The 18,277-nt window shown below is 42.5% G+C and overlaps 1 protein-coding gene across 12 annotated transcripts in view; it reads left to right on the top strand.

The window, feature by feature from the left end:
* ZNF143 (zinc finger protein 143) overlaps positions 1 to 18,277 on the top strand; it is a 66,297-nt gene that overhangs the window by 27,810 nt on the left and 20,210 nt on the right. For all 12 annotated transcript variants that reach the window (XM_054524684.2, XM_063711255.1, XM_063711256.1 and 9 more), the window contains 4 exons: positions 6,524 to 6,643; positions 8,499 to 8,574; positions 9,852 to 9,977; positions 13,283 to 13,462. In XM_054524684.2, coding sequence (XP_054380659.1) covers positions 6,524 to 6,643; positions 8,499 to 8,574; positions 9,852 to 9,977; positions 13,283 to 13,462 — 502 coding nt within the window. The remainder of the gene's footprint in view (positions 1 to 6,523; positions 6,644 to 8,498; positions 8,575 to 9,851; positions 9,978 to 13,282; positions 13,463 to 18,277) is intronic.

Raw genomic sequence — 18,277 nt, 5'->3', positions numbered from 1 at the left:
TGGTGGCACGCACCTGTAGTCCCAGCCGTTCGGGAGGCTGAGACACAAGAATTGCTTCAATCTGTGAGGCGGAGGTTACAGTGACCTGAGATTGCACCACTGCACTGCACTCCAGTGTGGGCAACAGAATGAGACCCTGTCTTGAAAAAAATTAATTAATTAACTAATTAAAATAAAACACAGAGGTGATCTTGGTTTGTCCCTTACTTAAAATTTTTTAATACCTTCCTTTGGCTTTCATTGTCTAGGCTTGCTGTTCAGGGTTGTATTTATTGCTTTTCACAAACTTGGTCCTAAACTTTCATTTTCATGAAACTCATTCTATTATGTAAACACAATACTCTCATGTTGTTTCCACTTCTTCTAGATACACTCCAAACCTTTGACCATACTATTCCTTCTGCCTGGACAGCACTCCCCAGTCCTCTCCTTCAGTCTTCAAATTTCACCCCTAGACAGCTTGCCCTAACCTACATCTCCCTACTTTTGCATTTTGCCCTGTTAGATCTTTTCATGGACTCCTGTGATAGCAATTATTATATTCTATTATAATCCTTCATTAATAGCACAATTTTACTAGCTAGACTGAGAGCCCTACAAAGGCAGGAACAGTATTTTATTTATCATTTTAGAAAGTAGGTATTTTGCCAGTCATTTATTAAACATTTATTATTTTAGAATGTTGTGATAGGAAGTGGTAGGGAGTTATGATGGAGGGATAGGTATAAAGGATAGTTAATTGGAAATAGAATAAGAAGGTAGTAGATGCAAAGCAGGTTCCAAATAGAAAAAAAAACACTTATTTGGGAATTGAGAAGGTAAATGTTAGCCTAGCTTGGAGATAAAGAGCTTTGCAAGGAAACATTTCCAATAAAAGGGGAGGGAATCATATCACACCCAAATACTCTATGCATTGAGATAAAAGCCAGAATGGCTTTTTGACTGTCTCCCTGGCCTTTTATTTTTCCAACTACTGTATACTGTAGGTCATTGCTATTTTTGTAGTTTTCTTTCCAGAGGTTCCTTTTGTTACTTGGGTGTTTGTACAGGTATTCATCTTACTGTACTTTGCGAGAATGCCTTTAAGAGAGGTCTGTTTTGAGTAATTAGATACTAGTGGAAATAATTCTGTTGGACACTGCCCTTACTTATAATTCTTGTAGCATGCCAAATGCTAGTGACTTCAGCTGGCTTAGAAATAAGAAACCTTGCTGTTGTCACCCATGTCCCCACCCCACAGGTGCACATTCGGAGACCTCAGTAGTTCTCCCTAAACTGAATTTTCTGACCCTTATTTTACTACCCTAAATTCTTAAAGTCTCCACTATAGACATTAAGAATGGGAGCAAAAACAAGTACATTTTTGGAAAAAATGTCCAATACTCATCATTGGTTAGGAATTCAACATTGTTTCGTTGGCTTAACTAAATTAGATACCAAATTCCTGGTATGTGTTTCATAACAGAATCGAAGCTCCTAATAAATTGGCCTAGGAGGAAGCAATAGAATAACAGAAAAGATTCAGATATGAGTCTCTCTGGAGTTATTTGCTGCCGCTACCTAGTCTGAAGGTGTGAGCAGCTGGGCTTTGTTTGGCAGATGTGGAAAGGTGGTAAGCACTTTCATTTCATAGTGCTCTTAGAAAGGAGGGGAAGAGAATAGGAAGAAGAGTCCTTTTCTCTTAATTTGGAGTCTTTCGTCAATTGAAATCTGCCTTTACAAATCATATAAAGCCTGATGCCAATTCTACTAAAATAAAACTCTACACTTGTATATGTATTTAAAAAACACTGGGCTGGGCATGGGGGCCCACACCTGTAAGCCAAACACTTTGGGAGGCTGAGGCAGGAGGATTGCTTGAGGCCAGGAGTTCAAGACCAGCCTAGACAACATGACAAGACTCCATCTCTACAATTTTTTTTTAAAAAGCTGAGTGTGGTGGTGCACACCTGTTGTCCTAACTACATGGGAGGCTGAGGCAAGAGGATCACTTGAGCCCAGGAGTTGGAGGGTGCAGTGAGCTGTGATTGTACCACTGTACTATAGCCTGAGTGACAGAGTGAGACCCCGTCTCTAAAATAAATAAAAATAAAAAATACTGAGTGGAAATAGACCAAGAAGTTAACAATGATTTTCCCTAGATGGTGGAATTATAACACAGTTAAGCTTTTTTTTTTTCTTTTTCTTTTTTTTTTTTTTTTTGAGACAGGGTCTCATTTGTTACCCAGGCTGGATGGCAGTGGCACAATCTTGGCTCACTGCAGCCTCAACCTCCTGGGTTCAAGCAATCCTCCTGCTTGATGACAGCCTGGGATGACAGGCACGCACCACCATGCCCAGCTAATTTTTATATTTTTTATTTAGAGTTGGGGTTTTGCCATGTTGCCCAGGCTGGTCTCCAACTCCTGGGCTCAAGTGATCCACCTGCTTCAATCTCTCAAAAGTGCTGGGATTACAGATGTGAACTACCGTGCCTGGTAGAACTTTTTGTTCTTCACTATGGTATCCAGACTCCTCCAGAGTACATGTGTTGCTGTTACAATACATGGAAAAAAAAATGAAGTTATTAAAATAATAGTTGATTTTTAAAGGGTTCATAGAGGCTCTTCTGTTTTCATGAGCAATAAACAGAAACTGATCTTTTTGAGACAGGATCTCATTCTGATGCCCAAGTTGGAGTGCAGTGGGGCGATCATAGCTTACTGCAGCCTTGACCTCCCGGGCTCAGGTGATGCTCCCACCTCAGCCTCCCAAGTAGCTGGGACCACAAGTACACACCACCACACTCAGCTAGTTTTTTATCTTTTGCAGAGATGGGGGTCCCCCCATGTTTCCCATGCTGGTCTCAAACTCCTGGGCTCAAGCAATCCTCCCACCTTGGCCTCCTAAAGTGTTGGAATCATAGGCATGAACCACTGCATTTGGCCTAAGAAATTTTTTGTTCTAATAATATTTGATTTCCATTTCTTATAGTTTTATTAAGATATATTTCACATACTAGCTGGGCACAGTGGAACATGCCTGTAGTCCCAGCTATTCAGGAAGCTGAGACGGAGGATTCCTTGAACCCAAGAACTTGAGTCTAGTACGGACAACATAGCAAGACTCCAGTCTCTTAAAACGAAACAAGAAAAAGATACATTTTACCTACTTTTTAAAAAAAATTTTCGAGACAGGGTCTTGCTTTGTCAATGTAATTTTTTCTGTTTTATTTCTGTATTACTTTTTTGTTTATTAAGACAGGTGTCGGCCGGGCGCGGTGGCTCACGCCTGTAATCCCTGCACTTTGGGAGGCCGAGGCAGGTGGATCATGAGGTCAGGAGTTCAAGACCATCCTGGCTAACACGGTGAAACCCCATCTCTGCTAAAAACACACAAAAAAATTAGCCCGGCGTGGTGGCGGGCGCCTGTAGTCACAGCTACTCAGGAGGCTGAGACAGGAGAATGGCGTGAACCCGGGAGGTGGAGCTTGCAGTGAGCCGAGATCGCACCACTGCACTCCAGCCTGGGGAACAGAGTGAGACTCCGTCTCAAAAAAAAAGGACAGGTGTCTCACTCTGTCACCCAGGATGCATTGCAGTGGCACAAACACAGCTTGCTGCAGCCTAACCTCCTGGACTCGAGCAATCCTCTCACCTCAGTCCTCTGAGTAGCTGGAACTACAGGCAGGTGCCACCATGCACAGCTGATGTTTTTGCATTTTTTTGTAGAAATGGGGTTTTGCCATTTGCCCAGGCTAGTCTCAAACTCCTGATCTCAAACGATCTGCCTTCCTCGGCCTCCAAAAGTGCTGGGATTATAGGCTTGAGCCACTGTGTCCAGCCTACATGCTATTTATTTATTTGTTTGTTTGTTTAAAATGGAGTTTTGCTCTTATTGCCCAGGCTGGAGTGCAATGGCACGATCTTGACTCACTGCAACCTCTGCCTCCTGAGTTCAAGTGATTCTCCTGCCTCAGCCTCCCAAGTAGCTGGGATTACAGGCATTCGCCACCACACCTGGCTAATTTTTTTTTTTTTTTTTTTTTGAGACGGAGTCTCGCTCTGTTTCCCAGGCTGGAGTGCAGTGGCGTGATCTTGGCTCACTGCTTCTTCCGCCTCCCGGATTCAAGCGATTCTCCTGCCGCAGCCTCCCTAGTAGCTGGAATTACAAGCACATGCCACAATGCCTGGCTAATTTTTATAATTTTTAGTAGAGACAGGGTTTCGCTGTGTTGGCCAGGCTGGTCTCGAACTCCCGACCTCAGGTGGATCCGCCCACTTTGGCCTCCCAGAGTGCTGGGATTACAGTCATGAGCCACTGCACCCAGCCCTAATTTTGTATTTTCAGTAGAGACGGGGTTTCACTGTGTTTGTCAGGCTGGTCTCGAACTCCCAAAGTGCTGAGATTACAGGTCTGAGCCACCACGCCCGGCACAGCCTACACACTTTAAATTTACCCATTTAGAGTGTACAGCTAAGTGCTTTTTAGTAAATTCAAAAAATTGAACAATTATCACAATCTTAATTTTAGAACTTTAAAAATACCCCTGAAAAGAAAAATTTCTTGTAATTCTTTTCATATATTTTAGTGGTATAAATCTTTTATAAATCTTGTGACATTTTCAGGGTGAACCTAGCACTGTGAGTTATGAAGGCATATAAGACACAGTTCTTGACTTCAAGTAGCTGATAGACTAATAGGGAAGAAAAGGAAATATAAATGTCTTTACAACAAGGCAGTTGATTCAAGTTTCACACCAGTGATATAAGCTAAATATCACAGGTTTGCTGAGGAAGTGAAGAATCATCTGTGTTTGGAGTGATGACAACAGGCCTCATGGAAGTAGGGAGATGGAATTTTCTAGGCAGAAAAGATGTGGAATTATATTATTCTTTGTATAGGCACTTTTCAGTCTATAATAAACATTTTCCTTTTGCCCATTGGGAATTATGCATACTTTTTTTTTTTTTTTTTTGAGACGGATTCTCGCTCTGTCTCCAGGCTGGAGTGCAGTGGCACAATCTCAGCTCTCTGTAACCTCCGTCTCCCAGGTTCAAGCAATTCTCCTGCCTCAGCCTTCTGAGTAGCTGAGACTATAGGCACACGCACCACCATGCCCAGCTAATTTTTGTATTTTTAGTAGAGATGGGGTTTCACCACGTTAGCCAGGATGGTCTCGATCTCTTGACCTCGTGACCCGCCCGCCTCGGCCTCACAAAGTGCTGGGATTACAGGTGTGAGCCACTGCACCTGGCCTATGCATACTTTTATACAAATATTTTATCAACAGATCTACCTTTATTCAGAAAATTATGGTCTGCAACATTTAATGAACATACCACAGTATGGGGATGACAAAATAAATAGCTTGTAATTTAACAATTACACTAAGATCTCTACTGCTTGTTTTTTAGTTGATTTATATTACAAGGAAAAGTCAAAGTCTTTCTATATTCTTGTCATCTAATGCAGGGTACTTCTCAATTCCCCCACCATTATTCTAGCCTCTGTAACTCCTCCTTTCTCTGCCTTTACCATTCTGGGATGTGTGTAATTGTAGGTCATTACCCAGAATTATATGCCATGTGTGACAGTCTGCAGAGATAGGATGTTGCAACACTATCACCACATGGCTCACAGAGTAGAAAGTCATTCTTCAATTTTTATGATACCTTAATTTCTATTTTAAAAAGCCTTTAAAAATCAGTATTTGGATTTTTATGTTATTACATCCCAGAAAAATGATCTTCTAGTGAATATAAGTACAGAGTAGTAGTATCATATGGATTGTAATGTTTCCTCTAGGTGACTGAAATGACCTAATTCCCCCCTTTCTCATTGCTTTTGAAATTGAAAACACTTTTGACATCGTTTTTGGGACACAGGTTCTAAAAAAAAGCAGGTAGACGGATCACTTGAGTATATCAAGGAATACCTGCATCCAATGAAGATGCTACTTAGGTTGTTTTTCTAGAGTAGGAATAGATGTGTGAGCTCCAGCTGTGTATTTCTGTGACTGTCCTTTTGACTACTGTACTTTCAGAGTCACTAACTTCAATCATGCAATGGAATTAACCTGACTGACTCAGGGTGAAAGAGTCCTAATAAAGTGATGACCTGAGATTGGAAACCCACATAGCAGTTTTGTCTTTTTAATTCTGAAAATCATAATTTATCTATTTTATTTCTGTATGATTGATTGATTGATTGATTGATTGAGACAGGAGGTCTCACTCTGCCACCCAGGCTGGAGTGCAGTGATGCAATCACAGCTCACTGCAGCCTTGACCTCCCCAGGCTCAGATGATCCTCCCACCTCAGCTTCCCAAGTACCTGGGAACCACAGATGCACCACTACACCTGGCTAACTTTGTAATATTTTTCTGTATAGAGACAGGGTTTTGCCATGTTGCCCAGGCTGGTCTTGAACTCCTGGGCTTAAATGATCCGCCTACCTCTGCCTCCCCATGTGCTAAGATTACTGGCATGAGCCACTGTGCCTGGCTTAAGTAATTTAAATAATACTATTTGTTTTATTTAGATTGTTTTACAAGGACATGCTACAAGAGTAACTGCTAAATCTCAACAGAGTGGAGAGAAGGCATTTCGATGTGAATATGATGGATGTGGAAAATTATATACAACAGCTCATCATCTCAAGGTATATATAAAAGAAATGTTCTATCTAGTTATGAGAATACCTAGGATATCAAATACTAAGATCGTATTTTTGTGTAATTCAAATGCCACTGTTTTCTCCCAGTTATCAAGACACTGGCACTTGGTAACACTCATACACAGACATGTAAAAACCTGTGCAGACTTTAGAGACTGTTAATTTTTTGAGGGCTTGGACTGTGTTTTTTTCATCTCTGTATTCCTAATGTCCAGGATACTACCTGGCACATGGTAGGTACTCTACATATTTGAATATATGTTGTCAAGTATGAAATCCAGGCCGGGCGCGGTGGCTCACGCCTGTAATCCCAGCACTTTGGGAGGCCAAGGTGGGCGGATCATGAGGTCAGGAGATCAAGATCATCCTAGTTAACATAGTGAAACCCCGTCTCTACTAAAAATACAAAAAATTAGCCGGGCGAGGTGGTGGGCGCCTGTAGTCCCAGCTACTCGGGAGGCTGAGGCAGGAGAATGGCATGAACCCTGGGGGGTGGAGCCTGCAGTGAGCCGAGATCGTGCCACTGCACTCCAGCCTGGGTGACAGAGTGAGACTCCGTCTCAAAAAAAAAAAAAAAGTATGAAATCCATTTAATTATATGAGAGATATGTGTGTAATCACACATCTCTGTTAATTCACTGAAATCTAGCAAAAGTTGGTGTTAATTTGGCTTTTAAATATTTGGGCTAAGGCCGGGCGCAGTGGCTCACGCCTGTAATCCCAGTACTTTCGGAGGCCAAGGCGGGTGGATCACCTGAGGTCAGGAGTTGGAGAACAGCCTGACCAACATGGTGAAACCCTGTCTACTAAAAATACAAAATTAGCTGGGCGCAGTGGCAGGCGCCTGTAATCCCAGCTACTTGGGAGGCTGAGACAGGAGAATTGCTTGAACCTGGGAGGCGGAGGTTGCAGTGAACCAAGATTGCACTACTGCACTCCAGCCTGGGCAACAGAGCGAAACTGCATCTCAAAAAAAAAAAAAATAAATAAATAAATATTTGGGCTAAGTATGTTTTTTCACTTGCTGCTATACATAACAGAACATACCATGACTCAATGATAGCTAAGATTTGTTAAAGAACTTTTTCAATGTGTCACGAAGTGTGCATTTAGCATATCTGGAGTAGTGGCCCTGGGGTCCATCTTCACTATTTATCAGTGACCTTGGCATGTTAGTTGACCTCTTAGTACCTCATTTTCCTCATCTATAAAATTGGATCCTAAGAGTTATCTCCCTCTCAGAGTGGTTGTAAAAATTAAATAAGTTAATACCATACACGTAAAGTACTAAAAAGAGTGGCCTGATGTGGTAAATGTTCAGTAAATGTTAGCCATTGTCATTGTTACTCATTTGTCATGGCAGCCCTCTATCGTAGATACTATTGTGTCCCCACTTTTCAGAGAGGCCTTTGAGGCTTAGAGAAGGCAAGTGCCCATGGCCACACCACTAGGCAGTGGTGGATCCTTGCCTCAGATCCAGGTCCCTCTAGCAGCAGCCTCCACACTCTTAACCTTACGTTGTGTAGTCTCTCCCAGCCCCCTGCTTCTAGTTTCTCATTATGTGTATGTTTCATGCAAACACCTTTGACCACTCGAGAAAGCTCAGACCTCAAGCGTTCCTGTTCCCTACTTAAAATATTGGTAACTTCCTCTTAATATTTAACATTTAGGTCTATATTGGGAACTATTGGGCTATCGTTTTTGTGAAGTTATCTTTTTTATAAGAAAAAAGCATACAACAAAATCATTTAGCAGTGTGGGAAAAAGTAGGTCTGTGTTGCAACCATCTTCCTGAGGAATACGTAAAGGAAATAGAATCATACCTGCATTTTAATCACAGGTCCATGAGAGGTCACACACAGGAGATCGGCCTTATCAGTGTGAGCATGCAGGCTGTGGGAAGGCATTTGCAACAGGTAAAAGTATGAATTTTGTTTTTTTCTTGGTTCCAATTAGGGGTCAAGTAGAGACAGGCTAGTGGAAGGAACTGATCCCTTGGCTGTGTCTGAATCTGCAGAAGCACATGATCAGTATTTCAGTCTCTCTCATGACTGCCTTTTGTCCTGCTTGCTCTAGACCCCTCTCTGTTCTTTTCTCCACTGACCTGTCTCCGCCTGCTGTGTTTTCTTTTTCTTTTTCTTTCTTTTTTTGAGACAGTTTCACTCTGTCACTCAGGTTTGGGTGCAGTGGCAGGATCTCGGCTCACTGCGACCTCCGCCTCCCAGGTTCAAGCAATTCTAGTGCCTCAGCCTCCCGAGTAGTTGGGATTACAGGCGCTCGCCACCATGCCCGGCTCATATTTTGTATTTTTAGTAGAGATGAGGTTTTGCTATGTTGGCCAGGCTGGTCTCAAGTAATCCGTCCGCCTCGGCCTCCCAAAGTGCTGAGATTACAGGCGTGAGCCACTGCACCTGGCCTGCCTGCTGTGTTTGATACTTTTCACTCCTCCACATTCTGTTTATTTTAGCGGGAAAATAAAAGCCAAGCTTTAAAGGCTGTCATAGACTCTGACATCAGGACAGGCCTTAGCAATGGATGAGGCCTTTGCATCCAGCAGTGCTGGGACTGGCACCAGGCCTGCTGACTTCCATTCTTCATTCCATGTCTTGATTCCACTTTGAGCTTTTGGGGTATGAGAACAGCTGATAAAACTGAGGCACTTTAGAAAAGAAACACACAACCTCTTTTAGACAGAAATGAAACTATTGAATTTTCAGCATGGCAGTCCTGAGCTATGATACTTTTGTACATTTTTTTGTTTGTTTTTGAGACAGAATCTCACTCTGTCGCCCAGCCTGGAGTGCAGTGGCGTGATCTCGGCTCCCTGCAACCTCCGCTTCTGGGTTCAGTCGATTCTCCTGTCTCAGCCTCCTGAGTAGCTGGGACTACAGGCGTGCACCACTACACCCAGATAATTTTTTGTATTTTTAGTAGAGATGAGGTTTCACCATGTTGGCCAGGCTGGGCTCGAACTCCTGACTTCAGGTGATCTGCCCGCCTTGGCCTTCCAAAGTGCTGGGGGTACAGGCGTGAGCCACCGTGCCCAGCCCTTTTGTACATTTTAAATAGTTATTCTGTGTATTTGCCTAATATTTTATACTTGGTATTGACTATATTTTTCAGTAGCTTAATCTCAGTGTGCATGTTTAGAGGAGTATTGTGTAATTAAATTTCTTTTAATTTTTTCTTAAAGGTTATGGATTAAAAAGTCACGTCAGAACTCATACAGGAGAAAAGCCATATCGGTGTTCGGAAGATAATTGTACTAAATCTTTCAAAACTTCAGGAGATCTTCAGAAACACATCAGAACTCATACAGGTACTAGTGGAAACAGAGTGTCGAAATCTTTTTTTTTTTTTTTTTTTTTTGAGACGGAGTCTTGCTCTGTCGCCCAGCCTGGAGTGCAGTGGTGCAATCTCTGCTCACTGCAAGCTCCGCCTCCCGGGTTCACGCCATTCTCCTGCCTCAGCCTCCCGAGTAGCTGGGACTACAGGCACCCACCACCACGCCCGGCTAATTTTTTGTATTTTTAGTAGAGACGGGGTTTCACTGTGTTAGCGAGGATGGTCTCAATCTCCTGACCTGGTGATCTGCCCGCCTCTGCCTCCCAAAGTGCTGGGATTACAGGCGTGAGCCACCGCGCCCGGCCTAGGCCAAGAATTCTTAATCTGCAGGGATGGGACTTGAGGAAGGAGTCTCTGAAAGTTTCAGGAAGTCAATATCAAGGGCTTCTAAAAAAAACCCTGAAATTCCATATGACTTGCTGTTTGTGCATGTCTGCTGCTTTTCAGGGTGAGGGCCCATAGCTCTGTTAGATTCTCAGAAGGGTCCATGTCCCAGAAAAGATTAACAGTGGCCCTAGACCACGAGCAATGTCAGGTTTTAGTTGTCTGGGCAACAAGTTTATTTACCTAGGATTACACATCTAATCAGTAGCCGAGCTGAGACAGAACCTAAGGCACCCAGTTGTTTCTCCTGCATTAAGTAGCTGCTAAAGAAAGTGTCTGAACCCCAACAGGCCCACAGAAAGAAAGATTCATTACTTTTTGTGATCATTTCTCCTTCTCTTTAAATTTTATCTTCTTTTCCTAAATAGTACTTTATTCTTATCTCCCCGACCATCTCCTCTCCTCCTTATATTTGATTACTTGTGGAGTTGGTATTAATAAGATAAATATTTGCTTTGGATTGGAGCTAAAAAAAAGTTCAGCAGCTGTTGATAAGAGATGCTATTATAAGCTGTTGACTAAATAATACAGCATTAAGATAATTTAGTTTGGGATTTTAGTATAGATGTTTTAAACATGGTGTGATAACTGTGTCCCCATGTGTGGAAATATCTGAAATAATTTAGCTAATTTCCATGTAGGATTCTTGCAGCTATTAATGTTTAACCTGCAGCTCAACTATGACTCCAAATTGGCTTTACTTTACAACATTGAGGAACAGAGCTGTAGGTCTCTACTTCCATCTCATTCATGCACTTTTTATTTATTGTATCAGAGGCGAGTATTTCCAAGCTCCCATAAATTCTACTTGAATTTGGAAATAAAACCAATTTGTTATATAAAAGCTATATCAAACCAATAATCTAGTTTTATAAATATTGATTAAAAAACATCAGAATTGTGATTTATTTCATAGTATTTATTTGTCAAACCACATGTTCACATAACAGCTTTAAAATCATGATATTTTCATTGGTATAGTGTGGGATTGAGTAAGGGGCATAGGGACTTCTGTAACAAATACAGAAGATTACAGTGCAAAAACAAAGCAGGATGTTACAGAATCAGAGTACTAATACAGTGAAAATTATCCTAGAACAGTTGATTCCCTGTCATAGCATGTCAGAGCTGGGAAGACTTTAGAGGTCATCTAGATCCAAGAGAAAAGACTTGCCCAAGATAAACTCTTTGTTCTCCTTAGGCTGACATAATGAATAAAACTTACTAAAGATAGGATCAAAGATTCCTGCTCCTTTTAAAATGATTTCATACTTAAGGGGAGAAATCTTTTGGAATGGTTTCCACCAATAGAGAAATCATAATTTCATTTGACCAAAAGAAAAACAACAGACTAGCCAGGCGTGGTGGCATGTGCCTGTGGTCCCAGTTATCCAGGAGGCTGAGGTGTGAGGATTGCTTGAGGGCAGGAGTTCAAGGCTGCAGTGTGCAACCATCGTGCCTGTGAAGAGCCACTGCATTCCAGCCTGAGCAACATAGTGAGACTCGTCTCTTAAAAAATTTAACAAACTTACTATATATTGATAAATATCTGTATCTGTCTACATAAAGAGAGATTTTTTTTCCCCTTCCCCAGAAGTTGTTTGCCTAATTCGAGCTCATCCTAGAAAAGGGTACATGAGAATCAAAAGCAAAGGCTACTTCTTGCTTGACAGTTTAAAGGCCTTTCGTATTCCAAGACTGTATAAAGCAAATATGAAGGAAAGAAACATAATTGGTAAAGCAGATTTTTTTTTTTTTTTTTTTGAGACAGTGTCTCACTTCAGTGCCCAGGCTGGTGTGCAGTGGCACAGTCACAGCTCACTACAGCCTTGACCTCTTGTGCTCCTGTGATCCCCCCATCTCACCCTCCCGAGTAGCTGGGACTTACCAGTGTGCACCACCACACCCAGCTAATTTTTTGTATTTTTTTTGTAGAGATGGAGTTTCGCCATGTTGCCCAGGCTGGTCTTGAACTCCTGAGCTCAAGTGATCCACCTGCCTTAGCCTCTCAAAGTGCTGGGATTACAGGCATGTGCTACTGTGCCTGGCCAGACTTTTTATAAGCTTAGATTATGAGGGTAGTGGTAGTAGTATGTCCCAGCAGGTATTTTTGACATATGTGCTAGGCACTAGATTTTTTTTTGTTGTTGTTCAATAACACAAGTATGTATTGAACACCTACTCTTTCCTGACACAGTTAATATTAGGCATTATCTTGTTGAACATTAGTTAAAACACCATTTTTTTTTTCTCTTGAGACGGAATCTCACTCTGTCGCTGAGGCTGGAGTGCAATGGTGCAATCTCGGCTCGCTGCAACCTCCGCCTCTTGAGTTCAAGCGATTCTGCTGCCTCAGCGTCTTGAGTAGCTGGGATTACGGGCGCCCGGCACCACGCCCGGCTAATTTTTTGTATTTTTAATAGAGACAGGGTTTCACCATGTTGGCCAGGCTGGTCAAAACACCATATTTTTAAAGAGAGCAAAAATTATTTTCCTGCAAGATATTGTAGAATAAATCAAGTAGGATACAAGCTTTTAGGGAATTCTGGGTTTGTTCTAATTTAATTCATGTTCCTGACTGTACTTTTCTTTTATATTTCTTATGTTTTTCTCTCTGCTTTTCTCAGCTCATTTTTTGCCTACCTGGATGACTCCGTCTTGGAGAGCTATGTATCAGTGATTAGTTTTGAATACCATTCCCAGTTTCTTATGTAAATTTAAGTTTGGAGTGGAAGATGCTGTTTCCCCAACCCCCCCAAAAAAATGTCTGAAAGGGAAGCTCAGCACAAGAAGACTAGAGTCTTGAGCATAATCCTAGGCAGGATTGAAGGATAAGACATTTCAATCTTCTATATATTTTTGCACCATTTAATGTATTACCCTTTATATTTGCAGGAGAAAGGCCCTTTAAGTGTCCCTTCGAAGGCTGCGGTCGGTCCTTTACGACATCAAATATCAGAAAAGTGCACGTTAGGACACACACAGGAGAAAGACCTTATTACTGCACAGAGCCAGGATGTGGGAGGGCATTTGCCAGTGCAACAAATTATAAAAACCATGTGAGGATACACACAGGTAACAATCTCTGATCTTTTGATCTTTTATCTTTCAAGGCTCAGTTTAACTCCTGCCTTTTCCAGAAACCATTTCCAACTAATCTCTTCCCTCCTTTCTATCACTTGGCATGGTGGAAAGAGATTAAGCAACTTGAAAAAGTTTCACCTTAACAGTCATACATTCATTTATTCAACAAACAGTTATTGAGTATCTCCTGCCAGGCATCAAACATAGAAAGAGAGATAAGACATTGTCAAGGGCAGGCTACTTGGGAAGAGATAGTAGACATACAGTTGCTGCAGTGTCTCCCATTATATGGACAAGATGCTGTGGGAGCAGAGAGGGGAGCAGTCACTTCTGCAGGAATAGGAGAAGCATTTTGCGAAGGCTTTCTGGGGGGAAATTTGGCATACAGACTCAATCCTGAAGTTTGCCACATAAGAGAGAAGGGTATTCCTGGCAGGGGAAATGTCATGGGGAAGGGCACAAAGGTATGAAAAAGCATCATACTCAGTGGTTCCATATGACAGGAGCATTAAGTACATGTAGAAGATTTGTACAAGGTGAATTCTGAGAGGTAGCCAGAGGCCTTGTGTGTTGTGCTGTCATAGTTAAGGTACTTCTTAAACTGGACTTTGTGTGTGAAGCTTGTGAGGGGGAGGAGTGGTCTATGGATATATTCTTTTTTTTTTTTTTTTTTTGAGATGGAGTTTCGCTCTTGTTGCCCAGGCTGGAGTGCAATGGCGCGATCTCGGCTCACTGCAACCTCTGCCTCCCAGGTTCAAGTGATTCTCCTGCCTCAGCCTCCCTAGTAGCTGGGATTACAGGCATGTGCCACCATGCCTGGTTAATTTTGTATTTTTAGTAGAGACGGGGTTTCTCCATGTTGGTCAGGCTAGTCTCAAACTTCCGACCTCAGGTGATCTGCCTGCCTCGGCCTCCCAAAGTGCTGGGAATCCGGGTGTGAGCCACCGCGCCCGGCCATATTCTTTTTTTTTTTTTTTTTTTTTTTTTTTTGGTAAACTGCTTTATTGAAATATAATTCACATACTATACAATTCATTCATTTAAAGTGTATGGGCCAGGCGCGGTGGCTCACGCCTGTAATCCCAGCACTTTGGGAGACCAAGGCGAGCGGGTCACGAGATCAGGATATTGAGATCATCCTTGGCTAACATGGTGAAACCCCGTGTCTACTAAAAATACAAAAAATTAGCCAGGCTTGGTGGCGGGTGCCTATAGTCCCAGCTACTCCGGAGGCTGAGGCAGGAGAACAGCATGAACCCCGGAGGCAGAGCTTGCAGTGAATTGAGATCGCACCACTGCACTCCAGCCTGAGCGAGAGCGAGACTCCATCTCAAAAAAAAAAAAGTATGTGTTTCAGTGTTTTTTAGTATATTCACAAGGTTGTGCAACCATCACCACAATTCAATTTTAGAATATTTTCATTTCCCCTAAAAGAAATTCCATACTCAGAAGCAGTCCTTTCCCCACCCCACCCCCCAGGTGTAAGCAATCACGAATCTACTTTCCCTCCTATGGGTTTGCCCATTCTGGATTTTTTCATATAAATGAAATCATGCAATATGTGGGAGGTTTTTGTCTGACTTCGTTCTCTTTGCATAATGGAGTGCAGTGGCGCGATCTCGGCTCACTGCAAGCTCCGCCTCCTGGGTTCACACCATTCTCCTGCCTCAGCCTCCCAAGTAGCTGGGACTACAGGTACCTGCCACCATGCCTGGCTAATTTTTTGTATTTTTTAGTAGAGACGAGGTTTCACTGTGTTAGCCAGGATGGTCTTGATCTCCTGACCTCGTGATCCACCTGCCTCGGCCTCCCAAGTGCTGGGATTACAGACATGAGCCACTGTTCCTAGCCTGCATAATGTTTTTGAAGTTCAGCCATGTTGTAGCATCTTTTAAATTCTTTCCTTTTTCGGTAACTGAATAGTATTTCATTATATGGATGTACTACATTTTGTTTATTTATTCACCAGTTGTTTTCACTTTCTGGCTATTAAGAATAATAATAGATTACATATGTCATATGTATTCCTTATATGCAATGAACATTCATGTACAAGTTTTTATGTGGACATGTTTTCTTTTCTCTTGGATGTGTACTTAGGAGTGGACTTGCTGGGTCATATGGTAACTCCATGCTTAACATTTTAGGAACTTCCAAACTGTTCTCCCAAGTGGCTGCACCATTTTACAGTCTTATCAGCAATGGATGAGGGTTCCAGTTTCTCCACATCCCAGCAAACAGTTGTTATTATCTGTCTTTTTTTATTATAGCCATCTTAGTAGGTGTGAATTGGTATCTCATTCCGACTTTTGATTTGCATTTTTCTGATGGCTAATGATGTGAAGCTTTTTTTTTTGAGACGGAGTCGCGCTTTGTCTCGCCCAGGCTGGAGTGTAGTGGTGTGATCTCGGCTCACTGCAGCCTCCGCCTGCCGGGTTCAAGCGATTGATTGATCCTGTTTCAGCCTCCTGAGAAGCTGGGACTACAGGTGTGTGCCACCACACCCAGCTAATTTTTGTATTTTTAGTAGAGACAGGGTTTCACCATGTTGGCCAGGCCGGTCTCAAACTTCTGACCTCAGGTGATTCACCTGCCTCGGCCTCTCAAAGTGGTGGGATCACAGGCATGAGCCACCACGCCTGGCCTTTTTTTTTTTTTTTTTTTTTTTTGAGACGGAGTCTTGCTATGTCACTCAGGCTGGAGTGCAGTGGTGCAATCTCGGCCTGCTGCAACTTCCGCCTCCCAGGTTCAAGCAGTTCTTCTGCCTCAGCCCCCACGAGTAGCTGGGATTACAGACATCTGCCACCACACCTAGCTAATTTTTGTATTTTTAATAGAGATAGGGTTTCACCATGTTGGCCAGGCTAGTCTCAAACTCCTGACCTTGTGATCCTCCCACCTCAGCCTCCCAAAGTGCTGGGATTACAGGTGTGAGCCACCGCACCTGGCCAAAGCATCTTTTTATGTATTTATTAGCCATGTGTATATCTTCTGTGGAGAAATGTCTATTCAAATCCTTTGCCCATTTTTAAAATTGGGTTGTGTCTTTATTACTGAGTTGTATAACTTTAATTCTGGATCCAAGTCTCTTATTAGATATATGAGTTACAGATATTTTCTTCCATTCTGTGGCTGGTTTTTTTATTCTCTTGATGATATTATTTGCAGTATAGAAGCTTTTAATTTTAATGCTCCATTGTATGGATTTTTTTTGGTGGGTGAGAATGGAAAGGCAAATGTGAGAGTAAGGCAGGATATGCATTAGTTTTATAAGAAAAATTCTAATATATTGTTTTATTACTGGTATTAAGAGTAAACTTGTGTTAATTCAAAATTAAAAGACTTTCGTTTTTTTTTTTTTAAGACCTGTCACCCAGGCTGGAGTGCAATGGCACAATCTAGGCTCACTGCAACCTCCGCCTCCTGGGTTCAAGTGATTCTCCTGCCTCAGCCTCCTGAGTAGCTGGGACTACAGGCACATACCACCACGCCCAGCTAATTTTTGTATTCTTAGTAGAGACAGGATTTTACCATGTTGGCCAGGATGGTCTCCATCTCCTGACCTTGTGATCCACCCACCTTGGCCTCCCAAAGTGCTAGGATTACAGGCGTGAGCCACCATGCCTGGCCAAAAGACTTTTTTTTTGAGATGGAGTTTCGCTCTGTCGCTCAGGCTGGAGTGCAGTGTCATGACCTCAGCTCACTGCAACCTCTGCCTCCTGGGTTCAAGCGATTCTCTGGCCTCAGCCTCCCGAGTAGCTGGGATTACAGGCGCATGTCACCACGCCGAGCTAATTTTTGTATTTTTAGTAGAGACAGAGTTTCACCATGTTGGCCCAGCTGATCTTGAACTCCTGACCTCAGGTGAGCCACCACGCCCAGCCCTGATACGCAATTTTTGTGTGCTATACATAAACATGTACCTACGAATGAGTTCACTTACTGTTAAATAATTATGGCCGGGGTGGTGGCTCACACCTGTAATCCCAGCACTTGGGAGGCCAAGGTGGGTGGATCACTTGAGGTCAGGAGTTCAAAACCAGCCTGGCCAACATGGCGAAACCACTTCTCTACCAAAAAATACAAAAGTTAGCTGGGTGTGGTGGCAGCTGCCTGTAATCCCAGCTACTCAGGAGGCTGAGGCAGGATAATCACTTGAATCCGGGAGGTGGAGGTTGCAGTGAGTCGAGATCACACCATTGCACTCTAGCCTGGGTGACAGAGCGAGACTGTCTCAAAAAGAAAAGAAAAAAGCAATGGAATACAGACTAATTATCTGAAAGCTAGCCATTCAACACATTTTATGGGCAAATTAGCATTCAATAAGAGAGATGCCTACATTAAGTTTGGCCACACTGATGTCTTTGGAACATTTAGGTAGAGCAGTGCTCTCAAATGAGTCTGCATATTGGATGTATCTCTTTAAAATAGACTGATTGCCCAGATCCTGTCTGCAAAGATTCTGACATAATTGTACTGGGGTGAGACCCAGGCATCAGGGTATATTAAAAGCTCTCCAGGTCTTTTAGTAGACTGTTTGAGAATAATTGAAGTAGAGAGAGTATGCAGTTATAAATGTTGGTCTGACCTAAGAGGTTGGTCTGGGCTGGAAGAAAAGATTGGCTAATGGTCAGGTAACTGCTACAATAACTGGTCACAATATCCAGTAGAGTAAAGATTCAGACCTGTGAAATGCAGTCCTTTTTTTTTTTTTTTTTTTTTTTTTTCTTTGCAAGGCTCGTCAGATGGCCCAGGTGAGGCTATGTAACTAGCCAGTAAGGGAGCTCAAAAGCTCAATCCAAATCC

This window comes from Pongo abelii, chromosome 9 (assembly GCF_028885655.2).
Source record: "Pongo abelii isolate AG06213 chromosome 9, NHGRI_mPonAbe1-v2.0_pri, whole genome shotgun sequence".
NCBI lineage: Eukaryota > Metazoa > Chordata > Mammalia > Primates > Hominidae > Pongo > Pongo abelii.
This window is presented reverse-complemented; position numbering and strand designations above follow the sequence as displayed.